Source organism: Pipistrellus kuhlii, unplaced genomic scaffold (genome assembly GCF_014108245.1).
Source record: "Pipistrellus kuhlii isolate mPipKuh1 unplaced genomic scaffold, mPipKuh1.p scaffold_m20_p_13, whole genome shotgun sequence".
In the NCBI taxonomy this organism is placed as follows: Eukaryota; Metazoa; Chordata; class Mammalia; order Chiroptera; family Vespertilionidae; genus Pipistrellus; species Pipistrellus kuhlii.
This window is the reverse complement of record NW_023425438.1, coordinates 20518676-20541462: the sequence shown is the minus strand read 5'-3', so window position 1 is coordinate 20541462 and position 22787 is coordinate 20518676. Positions and strand designations below refer to the sequence as shown.

Here is a 22787-nt window from a genome sequence, read left to right as displayed (position 1 = left end):
CTGTCGGACGAGGGCCAGCTGCAGGGAGACATAGAGGATGACCTGGGGGTCGTCAGGTGCCAGCTGCTGGGCTCTGTGTGTGGAAAGGAAGCACCAAGTCAGTCGCCAAGGGCTGAGCAACCAGTGTCTGACACAGGCCTCCAGCATGCCATGTGCGCCCCAGGGGTCCACTCGGAAGGGTGTCCAGCCGGGAGGTGATTGATGGCTTGGGCCCTGTGGCGGTCTTGTACAGAGCCTGGCACCTGCCCTCTGCACGTAGGACAGAAGGAAACCTTCCCAAGGGTGGAGGCGCTGGGAACGGCCTCTCTGGGCAAGAAGCCTCAGGAATGTGGAGGCGGCAGAGAAAGGAAGAAAAAGACCCCCATCCTGGCGCCCAGGATGGGACTCTCCGGTCTCCCTGGGTTCGGGGACAACCTGCCCGGAAGGGAGTTAGGTGTGCAACATACTCCAAGGAAGCTGGCACAAGGTCCGTACCCAGCAGCTTCCACATCAGCCCTAGGGGGGTCCGGGATCAGACCCACAGGGCTCTGAGGAAGGAGTGGGGGGAGGTCAGGAGCCAAGGCTGTGGTGGAGACAGGAGCTCAGCCAGGATGGGTCTGAGGGCGGGAAGGCCGCTGCTGGGGGAGGGTCTTCTCTGCCTCCCCTCTCTCCCTCCCCACCCCCACATTCCTGACCCCGAGGCTGCCAGGAAATCTCTGGGAGGATTATGGATAGGGAGTCCTCAAGCTATTGAATTTTTGAGCTCCTGTTACAGTAAGGCACTGTGCAAGATGCTTTTCCTGCTTTATCGCAGGTAGTCATCACAACAATAGTGGGTTTTTATTCCCATTTTAGAACCCTGAGTGCAAGAGGGCTGAGGCTCAGCCTGGGGACAGAGCGGGGGGCAGAGGAGGGAGTCCACCAATGTTGAAAGGTCCCACCGCCCACCCAACCCCAAAGGCCTGTCTCTGCTTCATGCGTGAGCTATCAGAGCCTCGGTTTCCTGGTCAATAAAATGGGGACAGAAACCTTTGCTCTGTCTACACCAGAGGGTCCACTGAGATCACACACGTGCACTTCGGGCCCCCTTACCTCTCCAGCGTCTGCAGTGCTTTCCGGTGCAGCTCATCCTGCCTGCATTTCAGAGTCGCTGCGGGAGACAGGATGGAGTCAGCCATGAGGGGGTGCTGAGGGTGCGACCAGCCCTGCCCCACCCCAGGGCACACACACATTCTGCAGGGAGAGGCCCCATTGGGCCCTGTCTGGCAAATGCTGGATGCCACCCACTGCCCTGGTTACTGGGGGAGGGCGTGGGGTGTCCACCTGACCCCAGCCCACAGGCATGGTTCTTGGTACACCAGGCCCTTCCACTCCACTGCCTTCTTTGCCACCTGTGCCAACCTGACCCTCTCAAAGGAGATTCCCACTTCCATCCTGGCCACCTGCGTCCTTGGGCTTCCTTATCCACGAGGCTGCTTCTTCTTCTTCTTCTTTTTTTTTTTTTTTTTTGCCATTTTAGAATAGTATTTTAAGTGTACAGTTCAGTGGCATTAAGTACATTCACAATGTGTGTAACCACCACCACCGTCCATCTCCAGAACTTTTTAATTATTCCTAACAGAAAGTATACACCCACTGAACACTAACTCCTCCCCTCCCCCCATAACCTCTATTGTACTTTCAGGGGCTGATTCCTATCCCAGTATTAGTCTGGGTGGGGTGGGGTGGGGTGAGGGTGGGGGGGTTCCATCGCTCCCTTTCTCTCAAGCTGCAAGGATACAGAAGTGGTGGCTGCCCGATCCACGGGGACACACAGCTGAGCTGCCAGAGTAGGAGAGTGAATGCTAGGATCTAAGCAGCAGCAGTGAAACCCCTCTGCCAAGTACAAGTATTTATTAAACACCTGCTGCATACCCAGCTCTACACCATGCATAGAGGGAGATTCAAAAGACGCCAGAAGATTACAGCAGTGCTGAGGTTAAAGGTGAACTAGAATGAACTAGAATGTGGGTTCAGGGCTGGCAACCCACTACAAAGGGTCCCAGAGGCAGCTGGGGCTGGGCCTTGAAGGGTGGGAAAAACTATTTGATGAAGGCATCTCTGAGAGGTGTGAGGAGTGGACACGAGTGGAAATGGGATTGAGGGGTGTGTGTGTGCACGCACATGGATCCCAAAAGAGTCAATGGGGACACAATGGGAGGTGGAACAAGAGGCCATTAGGAGGCCTGAGTCACCCCCACGAAGAGGCCCCGAGGCCTGGCACTCACCGTCGGTGGCCTGCAGGCTGTAGGTGAGGCCCAGCGCCAGGTAGGCCTTGGAGAGGAACTCCCCAGCTTCCTCCCCGCGGTCGATCACCATCATGGCAAAGTGCTCCGCCTCCTCCAGCTGCAAAGAGGAGAGGCAAAGGTCACCGGAGGGCTTTGCTGGCCTTGGCATGCGAGCTGCTCACAGTCGCCAGCCCCCATCACTCAGAACCGCCATTCCTTGTGTGAGCAGCACCAATAGAGAGGACAGGTGGCTCGTCCGAGGCCACACAGCTGAAGTGGAAGGATTGAAGCTGTTACCTCTAAAGGGACTCCCTGGACCTCTCCATCCACCCAGGGCCCTGTGCTCAAGGGCACCACCTCGCTCAGAGAAAGCGCCCCTCGTCCCAGGGCCCTGTGCCTCCCATCACTTGCTCTGCTGAGAGCATGGACCCAGGCCCAGGCCAGTCTGTGCCAGTCCTTTCCTCAACCTGCCTCTGTAGTAGGTACCTGTGTCTGTCCCTGCTCAGCAGAAGGAAGCCAGGGCAGGGGGAACAGGCAGGGGTCAGGTTGCCGCTTCTGCTGTGCCCGTGAGCTCGCTCCCCGACACAGAGAATTCAAACCTTCCAGGGGACAAAGGCCCGGGGCGGTTTTTGTCCTGTTCCAGTTGGAAAGGGACCAATTGGCACAGGTCATGTGTGTATGTACCATCATCTACAACATGTGACACAGAGAGAGGGGCATGCACAAGGCAGGCCTCCAGAGCCTCTGGGCCATCCACGTGGTCAGGCCAGTTAGGGAAGAAGGGGGCAGCCAGGGGCCTCAGCCCTGTCCAGTCCCAGCCCACAGGCCTCCAAGAAATGGCCCCTGCCTCCTCTCAGGCCCAGGAATGCCATCTGCCCACAAGCCTGGTGTGGCAGTGTACCCAAGTGCGTGTCACCAGGAACAAAGATGGGTTCAACCCCATAGCAAAGGGGCTTAACAGATCATAGCCAAAGCCCACTGCCACCCCATGGTCCCTGTGTGGGTGTCTTCCCCCAGGAGAGGCCCACGAGGTCAGCCAACCAGGGAGCAGAGGCAAACCTAAGTCGGCTTCTGGCACCCAAGCCGTGTGCCCCGCCCCCGCTCCTGTCCCTGCCAGGCCCAACCCCACTCCCTCAGGAGAGGGGCAGCTCTGCATCTGGTAGCCACTTGGCCACGCGGACTCCCTCCCTGGCGTGTGGAGCTGAGATGCTGAGATGGAGGCCATCCGTGTGGAGAAGCGAGTTGAGCTGAGTCCACCATTTGGGCACAGCGGTGGCGAAACACGTGCAGGGAAAAGGCTATGGCAGCTTTAATAGAGGCAATTGTGTGGCTGGGGTCTCATGGCAGGGAGAGGGAAGGCAGCAGGCATCATGGGAAGGGTTAGGGAGCAAAGAGCACCTTTCCTCTTTCCTAATATCCCCATTGCTGCTCGACTCATCTCACATACTGTCTGTAGGCCTCATTATGCCTCATGCAGAAGGAACAGGCTTATTTTTATAAACCACCAAGTACAAGTTATAAAAAGAATCCAGAAACCTACTGCACTCCATGTGTAAACACTTCCCATGCCCATGTCCTTCCACTCGGCCAACGCCAGCTTCTACCGCCTGCAACCCACGTAGCAAGGGTGCTGGCAACAAGGCTCAGCGATGTCTGGCAAACGGGGAAAATTACTCTCCAGTTCAAACCCGTATTGTGGGTGAAAAGAGCTCACCAGCCTTTAGCTTTAAAAACAGCCTTAGCTTGTGCACTTGTGGTCCACTCTGACCCCCAGGCCAGTAGCCTTCCTTCACCAGTACTTGCCAGTCTTAGTCACATAGTTTAATATGATCTCTAAACATGGTGTCAGCATGTATCTCAAATCAAACTCATATGTCCAACACTATTTTGATTTCTGTTGCCAGAAACAAAGCCGCCTTTACATGCGGAGCCAATGCAGTGATTATGAAGGAAAAGAAATGTTATCAGTCTATTGAATATGATGGTATACAATATGATAAGCAAGCCCCAAATATATATGTATTTTACATATAAAAATATATTAAAAACCAATATACATTTAAAGAAATATACTATATATATTGCCCAGTTCTAAGACAAGAGTGGAATTTCTAAATCCCTTGAAATGTGGCCTGTCCATCTTTGTCCTCAAAGCACTATAATCCAACCTAAGATTCAAGTCAGCTTCAGACCCATGAAGAGCTCTCCACCCAGAAAGCAGGGCAGCCTAGTAGCTATGTACACAAACTCTGGGGCCACACTTGCTGGGCTCAAATCCCAGCTTGGCTACTAACTAACTGCGACCCTGGGCACATCACTTCACCCTGCTGTGCCTCAGTTCCTGTCTGCTGCATCGAGTTTCTGAGAGGACTGGATGAGATGAAGTCATGGGGGATGCGCAGAGCAGTGCTTGAATAAATGTAAACTACCATCATTAGTAGTAATTTTATTATTTTATTATTTTTATTTAAAAAATATTTTATTGATATTTTACAGAGAGGAGGAAGGGAGAGAGATAGGGAGCCAGAAACGTCGATGAGAGAGAAACATCGACCAGTTGCTTCTTGCACACCCCCCACCAGGGATGTGCCCGCAACCAATGTACATGCCCTTGACCGGAATCGAACCTGGGACCTTTCAGTCTGCAGACCGACGCTCTACCACTGAGCCAAACCGATTTTGGCATTAGTTGTAATTTTATATTTACAATTAGTTCAACCTTCCAGAGATGTTTTAAATCTCAGCCTGATAGATGTAGCCAGTGCCATCTGAGCAGATCCTCCCCTGTAGCTACGTGACCTCAGTGGCCAATTAGGAAGTGGCATCAAAGACCCTCCTGAATCCAGAGAGGGGACACGATGGCCCACCCTCTATCTCTGGCCTGGCCCTCAGGCACAGAAAAGGAGTGACTCTACCCAGGACAAGCTGGGTCTCCACAGCCCTGGGAGGCCACTGACCCCGGTCCATGGTCCAGAATGCACAGACATGTAACCATTAATCTACTCTTTGTCACAACACTCATCCCAACTGTGATTAATACACTTGGATAGTTTCTATCCTATTCTCTAACAGTCTATTTCAACTACTTTTTATTTTATTTATTTATTTTTTATTTTTATTTATTTTTATTTTTAAAAAAATATATTTTATTGATTTTTTACAGAGGAGGAGAAAGGAATAGAGAGCTAGAAACGTCGATGAGAGAGAAACATCGACCAGCTGCCTCTTGCATGCCCCCTCCTGGGGATGTGCCCGCAACCAATGTACATGCCCTTGACCGGAATTGAACCTGGGACCTTTCAGTCCGCAGACCGACGCTCTACCACTGAGCCAAACCGGTTTCGGCTCAACTACTTTTTAAAGAGTTCTACTTCACAACCCACTAATGGGTGTCAACCTGGGTTGTGAAAACAGTTGATTGAGTTTCCCAGCCTCTGCCCATCTAGCCATTTTCTCCCCACCCAGGACCTCATGGGTCCTTTCCAATCTCCCAATGCTTCCTCCTGTGGCCTTAAAAGCAACAGTGGGTAGCTCTGTAGTGGTGTCTCCTGCTTCTGGACAATTCACTTAGGTTACAGCACTGGGCCCTCCTTGCTCATCAACATACTTCTAGTGTGAGAGGTTTTCAAAGTTCTTTTCAACTGTCCCCTTCCCAACGATACACTGCTTTTAATGCATCCTTTACCTATGGCAGCCATGACACTGCACAAACCCCAGGTGTGATTCTTGCCCTCACCCTGGCCCTGGCCCTCGCCCTACACAATTCTAGAGTGAATTAGAGCTCACCTGACCCCTTCCCGGGCCTGCAACCATCTTTTGGGATGGTGTTTCACAGGTGAAGGTTCTGAGGCACAGGGAGCTTAGGGGACCACCCAGGGTTAGTAAGTGGTGGAAGTGAGTTTCCAACCCAGGTCTCCTGACCTACATCTGGCTCTCCCTGAGTTGCCTGATCCACTGCTGCCCTCTGTGGCTCTTCCTTTTTCTCCTCTCCGACCCTTGGGGAAAGGATGCACTCAAGGACATGGGCTGATCCTTGGCTCTTTGCCTTCCAGAAGTAAGAAAAGTGACTGGACAAGTTCCTGCATCTCTCCAGCTGTCCTAATTTGGTCGCCACACAAGACCGGCATCAGCTGCACACCCTGCTCTCGCTCAGGCTGCCTTCCGCCTCCAGGGCTGCCTAAGAGGTTGTCGCCTGGAATCTTCACCGCCTCCTCCCTTCCTGGGAACGGGAGAGAGGTCACTTCTGAGCTGCAGCATTTGTTGAAACAGCACCGAGTTTCTCCCGAGGCCCGTCCCACAGGCCCAGGAGCTATTGTTATCTGCTCTACTGAAAAGACCGAAAATGCACTTGCATCTTCCCGGGAGGAGCAGGCACTCCTCCTAATTCCCACAAGCCAATGGCAGGAGAGCTGCCTCATCCACTCTGAATCCATCTTCCCGGCTCTGCCCGCCCCTGGATCTGAAAAGTGGAGGCACAACCACAAAAGCACATCCCTTCTGAGAGCCTCTATGCCAAAGAGGCTGGCACTGCGATGGCTGCCATTGACCAGTGACCTGCAATGTGCTGAGCGGAGACACTGCTCAGCTCCGGGGCTTCCGGGTTAGAGATGAGGCCCCGCGAGGGCACATTCCTCCCCTGGAGTCGCAGCTCCCAGTGGGTAGGCGGGAATTGGAGCCCTGTCCTCTCTGCCTCCAGACCCTGCACTCTTTCTCCCGCCCCACAGTCCCCTGAGGGGAGTGGCCCCGAGTCAGTACCCCAGACCCTTGCAAAGAAAAGCGTGGCCTGCTTTTCTGTTTCACAACACCCTCTCCTTCTCTTCCTGCATGTGACACACAGCACACATACATAACCCCATCTCCTGTCCTCCTAGAAGAGTCAACTTTCTAAATTGCGTGACTTTCAAATAATTGTGTTGGAGCCGAAACCGGTTTGGCTCAGTGGTAGAACGTCGGTCTGGGGACTGAAGGGTCCCGGGTTCGATTCCGGTCAAGGGCATGTACATTGGTTGCAGGCACATCCCCAGTAGGGGGTGTGCAGGAGGCAGCTGGTCGATGTTTCTCTCTCATCGACGTTTCTAGCTCTCTATCCCTCTCTCCTCCTCTCTATAAAAAAAAAATCAATAGAAATATATTTTTAAAAAATAATTGTGTTGGAAGGGATATTAGAAAATATTTACTCCTCCCTTTTCTCCTGTCCCAAATCACTGAGTGGGGACCCTGGTGAGATGCTGGCCATGCCAGAGCAGGAGGTTGCCACACACAGCGGTCACCTAAGGGGGCTCCGGGCTAAGCCTCCCAACTGATCCCATAGCTGCCCCAGCTGCTTCCACCCTCTCCCCTCCAAACCCCACTTCAACCAGCATGTGACCATCCCTCTGCCTGGTGCCCTCCCTACCCGCCCTGAGACCCAGCCCCAGCCTGGGCCATCCCACACTGGCTCCAGGCATAAGGACAGGACATGGGGACAGCAGGTGCTCCGCCTCTGGGCACATGGCCACCCAGTCCGGTTTCATCCAGCACAACTCGTTTCTCAAATGCCCCAGTTTCAGCCTCCCTTCCTGCAACCTGGGCCAAACTGTCCACCTGGAGGTTTCTGTCCCCTGCTAACAGGGCTTGGCGGGGCCACGGCTGGGCCTGCTGGGGGCTGATGTGAGCCAGAATGGCTACAAAGAGAGTGGACAAGGTGATGACAGAAACCTTTCAGGATCCATGCTGAAAGGGTGCCCAGTCAGGTCCATTCTTGCTCACAGCCGTGATAACAGAGAGTGCTGCCGCCCCTCTGCTGGCCTCCTTGAGAACAGGCTGCTCTTGGCTACCAACAGCCTGTTTCTATTCTCGCCCAGCACAACCCCAGGAACCAGGCAGCACCACTGTACCAGATGCAGACCTCCCACACCCGTCCCTCCCGGCCATCTGGGGCAGGCGTCATTCCGTAAGATAGCAGTGAACACCTAGCATGTGCATGGCTCTGTGCGGGAAAGGGGGCTCAAGGCGCGAGTCACGGAAGGCAAAGAAGCTCCCTGTCTGATCGGGAAGAGAAGGACCATGGAAGGCAGAATCAGGTGCCACGTGTTCGTGCTCATCAGCAAGTAGGATTCCTCCAATAAGCACCAGGCACCAACTCTGGGCTGGGGTTTCCAGAAGGAGGAGAGACACAGGTGAGCCCTAGCCGGGTTAGCTCAGTGGGTAGAGTTGTTGGCCTGCGGACTTAAAGGTACCAGGTTTGGTTCTGGTGGAGGGCACATGCCCTTGTTGCAGGCTCAATCCCCTAGTAGGAGGGGGCAGGCAGGAAGCAGCCGACCAATGATTCTCTCTCATCATGGATGTTTCTACTTCTCTCTTCCTCTCCCTTCCTCTCTGAAGTCAATAAAAATATATTGAAAGAAAAAAAAGAAAAGAAAAAAGAAGAAAGAAACACTAATGACTACAATGCGATGTGCTACATGTCCAAGGCAGGTATAAGCGAGGCTTTGGGGAGCCACAGAGGCGAGGTTTCGATCAGGAAAGGCCACCAGGAGTCTCCCTCCCCCCACATCCTGCAGCCCTCCAACAGGACCGGCTTTAGCCTGTCCCCGATTTACACCCAGGCTCAAACCAGCCCCCTCGCCCAAATGTGCTCTCGGCTGAGGTTAAACAACGCCCCTCCTCCCCAGTTCTGGTGACAAGTCTGCATGTTTAAGTTTCCTTTTGGGCTTTTCTATTTATGTTGTCATTGATGCCTTTGCTCCTAACTCATCTGATTTCAATTTGGACTGATTTGATCCTAATTTTATTACCATGTAATCTGAATGCACATAATTACTGTAATTATGCTGCTGAGGGAAACAGCTCCTCCACGGCGGGAAGACCTAAATTTAGGACTTCCTGGCAAGGGCGGCTGTCGGCTGGGTGGACCCACAGCCACCTCAGAGCCGGCAGCCTTTGGGAGCACAGATGCCCTCCCCCGCCCCACCTCGGCGAGGTGGATATTTTGGGCTTCATCCGAGTGATGGAGCGGAGGCCCCTCTCAGGAGCCGGGGAACACACAGGGCTGGGAGCTAGGGGTTGGCGAGCCCACCCTCTGTTCTCCAGCTCATACCGCCACCCTCGGCGGCACTGCTCAGCCTGGGTGTCTCCCTTCTCCCAGCACCCACATCCCAAGGCTGCCCTACCTCTAGGGTGCAAGATGCCAAACAGTCTGTCTCCCTGGAAAGACTTGGTTTCCCTGCTAATCGTGGGGCGAGGGCATGCAAGCTGTGACGGAAGGGCCTGCCTCCCAGACCTCCTCCTGCCGGAAGCCTCCCTGGCCCCTCAGCTCCCTCCATATTTTTTCATTTTATATCAATGTCATTTACACAGCAAGATGGGCATGACCCCTCCTCCTGCAGGAGGCCGCTGGGACCTGGGCCTGCCCACCCTACCCAACAGCTCACTTACCCAGTGCAGCGTCCCGATGCAGACCTTGGCGGCCATCAGGGGCACGGTGGGGTCCGAGGGCCGCAGCTTCACACACTCCCGTAGCAGCGACACGGCGTAGGCTGACTGCGGAAGAAGAGCAGGCATCACCATCACGCGCAGCCCTGGGTGGCATCGGACTGGGCACCTCGTGCACAATGGGGGGAGTTCCCAAACTGCCATCCCTGTCTCTGCATCCCTTTCCTCTCAAAGCCAGGGGGTGGGCCCAGGAGGAGCCCAGGCAGTGTGGGCAGGCAAGTCCTTCCTAGGACTCAGTCTCCACATCTGGAGAATGGAAGCTGTGATCCTTACCCAGACGTGATATGACGACAGCTAAGGTGGCAACAGATGGAAAGCTCTCTAAAAAGAATTCAGATGTGAACCACACAAATTTAAGAGGTAGAAAGGGGCTGTCTCAAACTTCGGAGTTCAACACTCCTGGGTTAGCAGTGATGAGATCAGGCCAAAACCACATGGGACTTGGAGGCAGGGCCGGTGGCAGGGAGTTGGGTGGAAGTATAAATGCTGGCAGACTAGGAGGGAGCGAAGCCAAGTGGCAGAGTCAGGGAGAACCTCCAGTCGGGAATATGGGGATGCCCCAAGGCTCTTAGGGACCCAGTGAGACTAGATCTGCTGAGGATGGCCACGGGCGGGCGGAGGCCCAAGCGGGGAGCATCCCGGGACAGGCAGGGACGTAACTAATCACAGTGACGGGAAGAACACCAGCACTCTCACTATGGACCAAGCATTGCTGTACGTACGAGGGCCAAGTCTGGCCCTCGGCCTGCTTTTGTAAATAAAGTTTTATTAGAACTCATGTATGTATTGTCTGTGGCTGCTTTCGCGATGCAAAGGCAGAAGAATTGAGTAGTTCCCACAGAAACTGTTTGGCCTGCAAAGTCTAAACTGTCTCTTCGCGGACCCTTTATAGATAGTCTCAGCTTTTCTCAGCCCAGATGTGACTGCCCGGGCTCAGGCTTTTTAGGCCAATTCCAGGTGTCTCAGCCAAAGGCCTGTTCTGCCCAGTACTGTGGGAAAGGGAAGAGGCCATGGCTCTTGGCTATCAGGAAGGCTGGAGAGAGAAGAACACCACCACTGTCCCCCGCTGCTCTCTCGGGGAAACAAGGGGACCACCCACAAGAGGGGGCAGGCAGATGGCAGCCTTTGGCAGGCTGAGGATGCACAGGGTGCCCTCATGGGCAAGAGCAAGAGAGGCCTTGAAGGGCTTGACAGAGCTGTCAGGCCCTCCACCTCTCCCAAGACCCTCCCCAGTGAGCTGTTCCCAGCGCCCGCACCACCCCCCCTCCCTGCTGGCCACACAGCCCAGCAAGCTTCCAGGCCTTTCCTTGGCTTCCTTCCCTGGCTGCTGACCTGTGCATCCTTGAAATACAGGGTTCTCTAACCCTGGCCTCCACGTTCACATTCTCCCCCACACAGACCACAAAACGCTGCTATTTAAGGAGCCATCTGAGGACTCTGCAGTCAGAGCAGCGGCACTTTTTTTTTTTTTTTTTTTTTGTCACACCGGTTACCTAGCAACGGAGCCAATGTGACTGCCGAGGAGACCAAAAGATAGAGCAACCTACATCATGCCATGGAACTCACTTTCCTCTTTGCAGGCTGCAGGGCCAGCTACCTTCCTATCTGCCCGCCTCACCTCCTGGGAGACCTTCTGGGCACAATCACAGGTACAGAACCTTGGTTTCCACCTTAGGGTCTTAGAAAAGGTGAGGTCTGGCCAACCAGGCCCACCCACCCGTGGGCAGGGCTCCTGAGGAGGTGCAGGGTGTACTTCTAGACCAATCTCCTGCCCCATGGGGGGGGGGGGTGTAACCCCGCTGGAGGGGCCTCGTGTGAGAAACTCACCAATCACCTCGCGCCCATCCGTAAGCCCATTCTCGAGTGCGCCTTGCTCCCATGAAGGAGCCGGGCTGGGTACCAGCTCTGGGAGCTTGGAATGAGCCAGGCTGCACCAGAGCCCCTCTGAGCCTGGTCTTCTCAGTGAGAAGGTGGAAGGCCCCATACTGTCCAGGCTAACACGGCACCTTCTGAGTCTGGGGGCTTCCGGGAGCAAACAGACATTAAAGCTAACTTTGTGGGCGGTGCTTTCTCCTGAGGAGGGGTCCCAGCTTTCTTTAGCATCTCAAAGGGGTCCATGAGTCACAGAAGGTGAGAACCTGTGTGGCCCTGGCTCTCCTGGTCCACGCTCACTATTACAGACATCGAGGCATTTTCTCGGTTCCCTGGAAGCAGGATGCTGTCCCATGCCCTGTGCACTGTCTGCCCAGGCTCCGTGGGAGCCCCAGCCCCCACTCCTCCCTCTTCATCTCTGTTCTGGACTCTCCCTGAGCCCTGACAAGACCCTGCCGGGCACAGAGCTGGGGTACACCACGTCATGTTCAGGGTGCTCTGCGGGGTGGCCAATGTGATGGGGGTGGAGTGGGGGAAGAGGCTTGGGAAGACAAATGCCTGGCAGGGCAGGGGCAGAGAAGGCTCCCACTTGATTCTTGGCTGGACTTCCCCCCTGCTAGGCGACAGCACCTGCTCTCCCTCCCTTTCCCTGCCAGGACTCAGCCTGTACACCCTCCATTTGTGACTGAGGCACTGGCAACCTCGGACGGTGCAGGGCTAGGAATGGCAGGTGGCACAGAGGTGTTTACAGAAAGGGCCCTGGGTGTTTACAGCTCTTGGAATGATATGCCAGCTCATTGATCTGCCACCTTGTCTCCTGCCTTCGAAGCACCCTCAGTCCCCACAGCCCGGGGCCCAGCCCCGGAAAGCTTTTCCTATCATGTCGCTACTTAAAATAGGGGCTTATATAAGTGTGGTTCTCATCGGAGGGAAAACGGGGGTGCTGGGGCAGGGCCCGGAGGGCAGAGAGCAAATGCAGCCTGTCCTCCCGGGATGTGGTCAGCTCCAGGTTCACGAGCAGGTGCTTCCCACACTCCACGCCCGGGACCGAGAAGTCAGCCACAGCCCAAAGGGAACACGGTTCCCCTTGCTGGGACCCACTCCGCCCCCCTGTCTCAGGCAGGCTTCCCCTCCATTCACCGTGGAAATGCCACTATGCTCTCTGGGTGCACACACCCTCTGAGAAGAGCAGCCATAGACTCACCGTGCACACGGGCTTCACACGGGGTCTGTGTGTGGCCCTCCCATGCCCTCCCCCCTCCTGGAGATGAAAATCTGCTGCCTGACAAACATTTCTGGGTCCCGAATGCCATCCCCACCCCCGGGAGGGACCCGAGGAGAGCAGGGCTCCCTGAGGGTGATGCACAGCCCCAGGCTGCGGCCTTACCTTCCCGCACGCCACCATGGAGAGGGCCACTTGGTACCAAAGGTGGAATTCTCCACATGCAAACTTCATGGCTCGCTCCAGGCACTGGGGAGAGGGAGCGGGTGAGCACTTCTCTGCCAGGACACACCGAGCCCATCCCGCCCTCCAGGGTCATCACCGCCCAAGCCCCTGCTTGGCTCCGGTTGGAAAACCCCAGGGGTTTCCCGTCCTTGTGAAACCCAGGCCCTCGGTGCCCACCCCACGGCAGGTGAGGGGTCTCACAGGGTGTTGGTGAAAAGCAAATGAAGCGAGATTTGCGAAAGTGCTTTTGAAACGTTAGACATCCGATAAAATAATCACAGCTGACAGTTCCTAACACTGTTCTCAGCTCTTTACAGCTCAGCTACTCCTCCCAACAGCCCTGGGAGGAGGGTTGTCGGATCACCCTCAGTTCTCAGGTGAGGAAGCTGAGGTCTGAATGACTGGCCAGAGGCACAGGCCTGTAAGTGGCAGAGCAGGCTGGCTGCCAAGCCCGGGGACAGGATGCCGCCAAAATGGAGAGGCTCCTCTTCCTCCCGCCGACAAAATCGACTGCTCCCCGGCCTGGCCAGTCCTGGGCAGCCAGACCAGGGGCTGCCTGCTGCTGAGACCCGACGGTCCCCAATCGATGTGGTTCCAGGGACCAGAGGCAGAAGCCGCCTGTATATGACTCATCACATGGCCATGATCAGGTGGTGGGGGGTCAGGTGAGGGACACAGGACCAGGCAGCTCGCACCCTGAGAGCTCAGGGGCCTGGTTCGCATGCCAGCTCCATATGCACACCCTGCACCTTCCTGGCCAATCCCCACCTCTCTGGGTCTCGCCAACCTCGTGATAAACTTGGGAGAACACCCGCCACTTGTCCTTCCCACGTTAAGAGGGGAGCATCCCAGAAAGCGCCTGGCCGGGTGCCTGGCATGTGTCAGTCCCTCCTTTGGGGGGCCCTCGGAACCCCGAGGGAAGAGAATCTACTGCCAAGAGGCCCACGGGGACAGGGCCCCACAGCCACCTCGATCTCAGCCTGGATTGAAGAGCTCAAAACTGCATGTGCCACGTGCATGGTGGGCAGGGGGCAGGAAAGAGGGGCAGCTCAGTTCCCCTGAACCCTCCTACCCCAAAGAGGCACCACCCCTTGGGCCCAGCCCAGAGCATTGCCCCAGCAGGGTTTGTCCCACAAAATGGGGGAGGGGTCCATCTACCCAGCTCAGAACCCTGTCAGGAGAGGAAGTCACAACACACCAGCGTCACCCCGGCCAGCGTGGCTCAGGTGGATGGAGCGCCATCCTGTACACCGAAAGGCTCTGGTCAGGGTGTGTATGGGAGGTAACCGATTGCTGTTTTTCTCTCTCTTTTTCTCTCTCTCTTCGGGTTCAATCTCTGGTCAGGGTGTGTATGGGAGGTAACCGATTGATGTTTCTCTCTTTCTCTCTCTCTCTCTTTCTCTCTCTCTCTCTCTCTCTCTCTCTCTCTCTCTCTCGGAGGTAACCAATTGATGTTTCCCTCCCTCCCTCTCTCTCTCTCTCTCTCTCTCTCTCTCTTTCTCTCTCTCTCTCTCTCTCTCTCTCTCTCTCTCTCGGAGGTAACCAATTGATGTTTCCCTCCCTCCCTCTCTCTCTCTCTCTCTCCTTTTCCCTCTCTCTCAAATCAATAAAACATATCTGCAGTGAGGATTAAACAAACAAACAAACCAACCAACAAACAAAAACACCAGTATCATCTCTGGGGGAAACTGAGGGGCGCATAACTTTCCTCTGTTCTTCTCTATTCAGTGCCATGTGCCACTTTCAAAAGCAAACCACGTACATCAGTAAAAGCAAAAACCCCCTGCTGGGGAAGGGCCCTGGAAAGGCACAGTCCCAGGCCTGGCCTCCCAAGCATGAAGCTGCACCCCTGGTGGAGGCGGGGCGCACCGCGGAGGAGGACCACCGGTAGCTCCATCGTGTTTCCCCCATGCACCACCCCACCCCGGGGAGGGAGGAGCTGGCCGTACCTCCGACAGCATGACGTACTGCCCCCTCCTGCCCAGCGTGATGCTCAGCAGGTCGTAGATGGCCGCCGCATTCCTCAGGCTCACTGTCCGGTCCTCCTCCTGCTCCGGCGCCCGGCTCAGCACCACATCCCGAGTAGCCTGTCGGAAGACACGGTTTTGGGAAACAGCGAGAACAGGAAACATGCAGATGCCTGTCCCAACAGAGTCCCTGTCCCCCAGGCCCAGGGTCCCAGGACAGGCAATTGGCCATGCTCCCAGAAACAGCCAGATCCTTCCTCAGTCCCTCACCGCAGGCTGGGGTGAGGGAGCCGTCCTGAAGGCTCAAGCTCCAGTAGTCGATGTTTTATTCTGAAAAATCTCAAACCACTGGTGGTGTGGCTCAGTGGTTGGGCGTCACCCTATGAACCAGGAGGTCATGGTTCAATTCCCAGGCAGGGCACATGTCCGGGTTGTGTGCTCGGGCCCAGCGGCAGGTGTGCAGGAAGCAGCTGACCAATGATTCTCTCTCATCATTGATGTTTCCCTCCTTTCCTCCCTCCCTCTCCCTTCCTCTCTGAAATTAAGAAAAGAAAAATCTCAAACCAGCAGGAAAGTTGCAAGAATAATACCCGAACAGTGAACCCAGCTGTTAACATTTACCACATTTGCAGTTTCTCTATTACTCAATAATAACATAAAGATAGTACGTTATGAGAATATGCTCCTTTACCCCTAAAACTCAAGACATTCTTTTTCTTTTTTTAAATTTATTTTATTTTTATTCAAGAAAAAAAAAAAAAAAGCGTGAAAAAGCTCTAAACCAAAAAGTTGATTCAGTACATCCACCTGCAGGGACCCAGGCCCAGGCCCAGGCTCAGGCCCAGGGTACAGGAAGGGCGAGTGGCAGCTGCAGGTGTTATGCTCACTGAGCTGTCAAAGCCTCCCCAGGTCGCTCTGGCATGCAGCTGGAGAGCCTATGGCTACAACCAGCCGCAGCCCTTGGGAACAGGCTGAAGACATTCTTTTTGTAACCACGACAGAAATGCCACATCCAGGGAGCGCAGCACTGATGTTACTATCATCTAATAACAGCTCCTATCCCGATTCTGCCGTCCATCCCACCGATAACCTTCCTAGCCGTTTACTTTTCTCACTCCCGGATCCAATCCAGGGCCTGCCCTGCACTCGGTGCCAGGTCTCTAGTCCTTTCACCCGGACAAGCCCCTCAGCCTTCCTCTGTCTTTCGGACGCTGGCATTTTTGAGGAGTTAGACCAGGGGTCCACAATGCACGAGGGCTGCCCACCACCCCCTGGACATGGGCCAGTCCTAGGAGAGGGCATGGGAGGCCAGGAGGTCCCCAGAAAGGCTGACACTGTGCCAGCTTGGTAAACAAGAACGGGCCGGGCACTCGAGAGGATTCGGGGAGAGGCGCGGAGAGGCAGAGTGCCAGAGAAACCCCCTCCTTCCTGGTGAAATCCACCCACACAGGCACCAGCAGGAAGAGAGACGAAATTTTAAGGAGATGCTTGGCAGGAGCTATCATATTTCACTGAGCTGAGCAGGAACACAAACTCCAGAACTTGCTCTGTGCCTGGCCATGCTCCTCCCCGCTCTCCCACCTCCAACCTTCACCTCCAGTGACTCCGCAGCTCAGGCTGCCCGGGGTGGGGCAGCTCCCACCAGGCCGAGGTGGGGCGGGGGTGTTAGGAAATGAGAGGGTGGGAGACACAGTCCCCACCCTCAGCACAGTGATGGGCATGTACGGAGCGGAATCTGAGTGAGGATTCTGGTGGGAGACAGAGGTCCCGGCGGAGGGAGCAGGACAGGCAGCCTGCAGGGTGGCTATTCCGTGGGGCGGCGGGGAGGGGGAGGTGGGAGGGACCGGGAAGAAGCCTGTATAGACACTCTAAGATCTGGGGACCCGCCCATGCTGACCAGTCTCCTTCAGGGGCAAGTGAGCAGCAAGCTTTCAACAAAAGTCTCCGCTCTGGTTGGTCTGTCCTTGAAGAGCAGCCCCTACCAGAACCCAGCTCCCACCCCTGCCGACAGCCCAGGATAAAGCCCAGCCTCCTTGCTGTTGCTGCCATCAGAGGCCCTGCCTGTGGCCCCACCCAGACCCCAGCTCTCCAGTCCTCCCTGGGCCCCCACAGACACCGCCCCCCCCCCACCAGCTCCCTATCCTCACATGGCCCATCTTCGTTCCCTCTGTCAACCTTGGTGCCTGCAAGCTCCTCGCAACTCAGAGCTGGTATCTGCAGGTATCTCGCCAGATGCTACTTTAGCACTGGGCATTCACACCCGTCCAGCTGGTTCACCCGTTCCTGGGGCCGGGACGTGTCTCCGGACACCCAGCCCCAGTACAGGCTCACTCAAAGCACGTGTAGGAGTGACATTTGAGAGATTTCTGGGCCCGGTTTTGGAACTTCCTCCTGTCCGCCCTCGACCTTGACCTTTAAGAGAACAGTGTCTCCTAAGGTGGGCTGGCGGGAGGGGCTGGATTTCTAGCACAGGAAGGGGAAGGAATTAGGTCATGAGAACAGGAATGGGAGAGAGGGTGGCAGCAGCATCCCTGAGCTGAGGGATGGGGTGGGGGGAGGGGGGGGCTCCCCAACAGGCAGACAGCAGGGAAGGCACTTTCTCAGGGGTCCCCAGGACTTGCAGCCTGTGCCCAGAGGGAAGCGTGGTTCCCCAAAGGCAAGCCAAAAGCAGAAGTTTGCCCAGCCGTTGCTATGGCTTCAGGGCAGGGCTGCGGTGAAATGCTCCAGTGCAATGCTGGGCCTGGCCTATGTACGTAACCATGGCAACAGGGTGGGTGGGGGAATTGGGGCAGAAAGAAGGAAGCCGAAGCCCAGGCAGGGAGCAACAGGTATAATAGAAATTCACGTGCAGCTCAGCGGCCAGAGCAAGCCTTGGAGGACAAGGCACACTGGGGTTTCATGTCCCGGCCCGGCACACCGGGGGCACGGCTCCCTCCTCCCCTGGGCTCACACCCTGAAACCACACATGCTCCCAGCGCCATCAGCAGCCTGCCTCCATCTAGCCCCCATCAGACTCTTCCTTCCACCATTTACGTGGCCTCGCTAGGAAATCCTCCAGGTCAAATGCCGCGACAGATGTGAAAGCGCCTGTGAGCCTTATAGCAGTGTAGGGACCCTAAATTTCCTTCTCACCATCACAGTCCTTCCTGGTAATGGAATAACGGCAGAATATTCTCCCTGGTGTCTCCCAGCATCACCCCCAGGCCCACTCCCAGGTCTCCCGCCTCTGGGGAGTCCCAGCTCTTGTTGAACCCACGCATGTAATCCCGGGCAGGGTTCACAGGGCTGTCCCTACTCCTAGTCTTGGGGCGGCCTCCCCCAGACACAAGGACATTCATCCCCGCCCTTCTAGCAGATCAGAAGAGACAAAGCCACAAGAGGTGCTCCTCCCCACCTCCCGTCACCTGACAGCTCCTCACAGCCAACGTGCCCACATGGGGCCTCTGGACAAACACCCATGAAGCAAATACAGGTCTTGGGGGGGCCAGCCCCGGGGAAACCCCACGGCAGGTGACTCCTGTTCAAACAACCCTTCCTTATGTGTGTGCCTGCACTACCCTTCGGGAGCTGAGTTTTCATGTCCATCACCCTCTGGCCTCACAGTGAGCCCAGGAGAGGCAGGATGAAGCCAGTATGGCCCCTTCGCAGGTGGGGAAACCGAACCCCAGAAGGTCCTGAGAGTTAAGGCCGAGCAGCTGGTCCTGTGCTCCTCTGCCAGCCCCGTCTCACCCTGTGAGCTGCACGCAGGGCCTCAAACAATTATAGCCTTCACTTCTGTCCAGCTGCCTCTCCTCTGCAGCCCTGGACACTAACAGCGCCAGAGAAGGAAAGGGAAGCAACCCATGGACACTTTGTAAGTGGCATCTCATAATTCTCACAATGACCTCCTCACATACTATTGTCCTATTTTACAGATGTGAAGACTGAGGCCCAGGGAGGCCAGGCAGGCACCCAAGGCATATAGATAGGTGGCTGGGACGCAGATTAGAACCTAGACATCTTGCTTTCACTCCCAGGCTCTTTCCCTGCTACCAGATGCCTCTGAGAAAGTGTCCGGTAGGCTGATCCTGGCCATCAGCAGGCCTGGCATGTCTCTTCTTGTGGAAGAACCAAAGCACAACCCAATGAGGCCTGGATGCTGCTCCTCTGCAGAGAACAAGCTCCTTGGGCAATGTGGCCAGGGTCCTGCTCAGCCCTGTTCTCAGACCCAGCCTCTCCATCGGCCAGGACCCGCCCAGCCTCAGGGTCGCCTGCGACACGGCATAGCAACTGCCCCGGACAAGAGTCTTCTGGCGACCTCTGTGCCTAGCGCCTGCGCCTGTGCCTCCTTGGAGGATGCTGTCATGTTCTACTTGGGCTGCGGTCCCCACTAATTGCCACCGGCTCTCGAGCTGTGCGTCCAGAGCCGAGAAAGAACAGGCTCTGTGATGTGTCCCATCTACGGAGGGCCAGGGGCCAGGCCCACACCAGCGCCCCCTCCTGCTGCATCAGCCTGCAGCAGCAATGACCGCTCCCCCTGCAGCGAGCGAGGGCGAGGCTCTCCCCCTCCTGACCTGAGTGCTCTGAGCTGGCCGTGATCAGACCCTTCACCGCGGCAGCCCGCAGCAGAGCGCGGCCTCATGCGAGCACAAACCAGGTGCCGAGAGCTGGAACAATCTGTGCTCGTCTGAGTCCCACATGGAACCAAGCCCAGGAAGCACCCCTCACCCCCCCTCCCGCCCGGCTTTTTTATTTAACCAAATGGTGTCCTCAAACCAATTTTTTTTTCTTCTCCCAACTGGATATGAATCTAAATGTTTTCTAAAACGACTGAGTCAGAACCAAGTATTTATCAGGACAAAACAGACACGTGGTGAACACCCACAGTGTACCAGGCACCTTTGTGCTCATTTTCTTACTTCATCAGCTCAAAGCCCTGCCGGAGAGGCTTTCTTAGCCCCGTGTTACAGGAAACTGAGGACCGGGAAGGTAAGAAACCTACGCAGGCCACATAGGTGGTGAACGACAAAGCCAGGATTCAGATCGTGGATGTCTGACACTGGGTCTGGCAAACGTTGAGTTTGTCAAGGACACACACCACCCCCTCCCCCGCCCCATCACTCACCAACGGGCCTTTTCTGCCCTTTCACTTCCCAAGAGCCTGCCACCTGCAGCGACTTCCCCAGCAGCTGAAGGAACAGGGACCCAGGACCCGCTTTGCTGTCCCACATATTTTTATGCCCTAGATCAGTACGTTAGAAACAGCCACGATTGCCGTGCTTCCCGGTCCCACGACTGTTGGAGAAAAATCAGGCTGGTTTTGAGACATGATTCTTTCAAAACCTGGGCTATGCAGTTGGAGTTCAGCAGACGGGGCAATCCCTTCTGATTTGGGGACCAGGATTTCCCTCATGTCCATGGACACTCACTCCACCGGCGGGAGTACGTGTGGGATGGGGGCTCTGACTGCAGTTCGCCACGGCATCTCGGAGCTGAGCACGGCACGCACGCTGCTCAAACTAGATCAGCGGGGTGGGGAGAGGGCTGCGTGGGGTGGGTGGGTTTTAAAATGCTCTTTTGGCCCCAAAGACTCAAACCTGGATCCAAAACACAGCTCTTCAACCAGTTCTAGCTCACATCCCTTGCGGTTCTGCGGAAGCATTTAGGACTTCTATTCACACTGAGACCTGCTTGGATCCGTGCATGGAGTGTCGGCCTGTGGACTGAAGGGCCTCAGGTTTGATTCCGGTCAAGGGCATGTACCTTGGTTGCAGACACATCCCCAGAAGGGAGTGTGCAGGAGGCAGGTGACCGATGTTTCTCTCTCATCGATGTTTCTAACTCTCTATCCCTCTCCCTTCCTCTCTGTAAAAAAAAAAAAATCAATAATATATATATATATATATATATATATATATATATATATATATATATAGACTTCTATTTACTTCTCGGAAGACAAAAGCGTACCCATTCGTTCTGATCACACTCGGTCAGACCGTAACAACAACCATATCCAAGGCACCAGCCCCTCACCCGACCCCAGGCAGGCTACTCCTCTGAGCTCCAAGCCACAGAGCAGGGGCTGCGGTGCTTGGGAGACAAGTAGCCGCGCGGTCCTGGAGGTGGAGAGCTGGGAGGACGCCCCCTGGGCTGGCTACGCAGAAAGGGCGTTCGTTCGCTGCAGTATTATGAATCCTGCAGGATTAGAAGGACCCAAGCAGCAGCCACAGCAGGCAGCCGCTATTCTAGAGCGTGTCCCTGTCATCGGCAGGCAAACACAGCCAGCATCAAAGGGAGATGCTGGGGCACGGCCCTGCAAGGGACACGGCCGGCAGACTGAACCGCAGTCCCACTCAGGAGGCCGACACAGTGACACCCACACCTGCTGGAGGATGCTGCCTGCGGGGAGGGAGGGTGTGAAACGCGTACAAGAGAGAAGCCAGAGGGGGTCTGGTCACTCTGAGAAACAGCTCTGAGCCACAGCAATGGGTTCCAGATTCCAGGTGGAAAGCGCTCATAGCTGAGACAACAAAGCGAAGTCCATTGCCAAAGCTCTCCCCCAAAAAGGCTGGTTTCTAAACCTGTGACAGGCTGGGTGTGAGCAAGAGGAAACCAGCCAGCCAGCCAGCCAGCCAGCCAGGCCCGGAGGTGCCTTCTCCCGGCTGCAGTGCTGAGTTCGAGCACTTCCTCCGCTTTGCATACTACAGGGAATTCTCAGGACACTGCCCGGTCTGCAGGCCCGGACCCCTGAGTCTACTCATCAAGCCAGCCAGCCAACAGCTTCTCAAACAAGGGGAAGAGCTGGTTGGAGGGAAACCGCACCTTCAGGAAAAGTCACCGTGGCTCCAAAGGTGGGCCACCTTTTAGCAAAAGGCATTCTTCATCTTATTTCAGGGCAGCCGCAGGCCCCAAAGACTTGAGGGTTTGGGGAGGAGGAGCTTCACTGGGAAGGCATCTGAACGCTGGTCCTGGGCATCCAGAGCAAGAAGAAAATTCTTGGGGAGACTAAGCCCAGCCTTGATCCCAGCCTGTGCTTTAGAAGCTACTTAGGGAAACAGATGTGATTCAAATCTCGGTTGCAAGGATTATTAGTGTGACCTTGACCAAGACAAATACTTGTTCTGGACCTTACTTAGCGCATCTGTAAGATGGGACCGTATCGGTATTACACTGAGTCATGGGAAATGGTTCGTTTTCACGTAGCTCAATATAATGCCTACCTCTTGGAACCTGGCAGAGAAAGGGCCCTAAGGAAAGTTCACTTTCACCTTTGACCTTCCACCTGCAGACCACACTGTAACCCTCAGCACAGGAAGGTGACGATAGCAACCCATGTTCCCTGAGAGAGGTGACTTCAGTGCGATTCGCCTGAGGGAGCAGGTGCTGAGATAACTAAATGAGGTGTGTGTAGGGGACAGAGAGGGGGGGCTGGTCTATGTCTGAGGTTCCATAATGTGAAACTGGGGTTCAGTCTGTGGTTAGAGTGAGGGTCCTTTCTTCTGTGAACAGTATACTATTTTCCAATGAGAATCAGATCTGGCACTTGGTACCGTACTTCTAGCTTCGCATCAGACTCACCAGCTAGATGCCCCCTCCCTGCAGCAACCACATGCCCCCTCACAGGACCACACCCTGCAAACCTTCCAGGACCACACCCTGGCCAGTTTGCCTCAGATTCAGATATCCACGCCCCTTCACAGAGCTCTCAATCCCAGCGGAGCTGGCTGAGGAAGAATGCAGTCTCTTGCCCCTCTCCAGCGTCCCTCCTTCTGTCTGTTTGCTGGAAGACCTGTTGAGCTG

General features: G+C 55.5%; 1 protein-coding gene and 1 non-coding gene across 7 annotated transcripts in view; both read right to left on the bottom strand.

The window, feature by feature from the left end:
• Positions 1–22787, bottom strand: part of TTC7A (tetratricopeptide repeat domain 7A) — a 105791-nt gene that overhangs the window by 38167 nt on the left and 44837 nt on the right. For 5 of the 6 annotated variants that reach the window (XM_036435230.2, XM_045580712.1, XM_045580713.1 and 2 more), the window contains 6 exons: positions 14988–15125; positions 12979–13062; positions 9663–9767; positions 2247–2364; positions 1072–1129; positions 1–73 (listed from right to left, as the gene is read on the bottom strand). In XM_036435230.2, the coding sequence (XP_036291123.1) occupies positions 1–73; positions 1072–1129; positions 2247–2364; positions 9663–9767; positions 12979–13062; positions 14988–15125 (576 nt within the window). The remainder of the gene's footprint in view (positions 74–1071; positions 1130–2246; positions 2365–9662; positions 9768–12978; positions 13063–14987; positions 15126–22787) is intronic. The other variant, XM_045580711.1, reaches the window with a different exon arrangement.
• LOC118717855 lies at positions 15850–15979 on the bottom strand. The gene has a single exon (XR_004987617.1). It is a non-coding gene; the product is annotated as a small nucleolar RNA SNORA44 (small nucleolar RNA).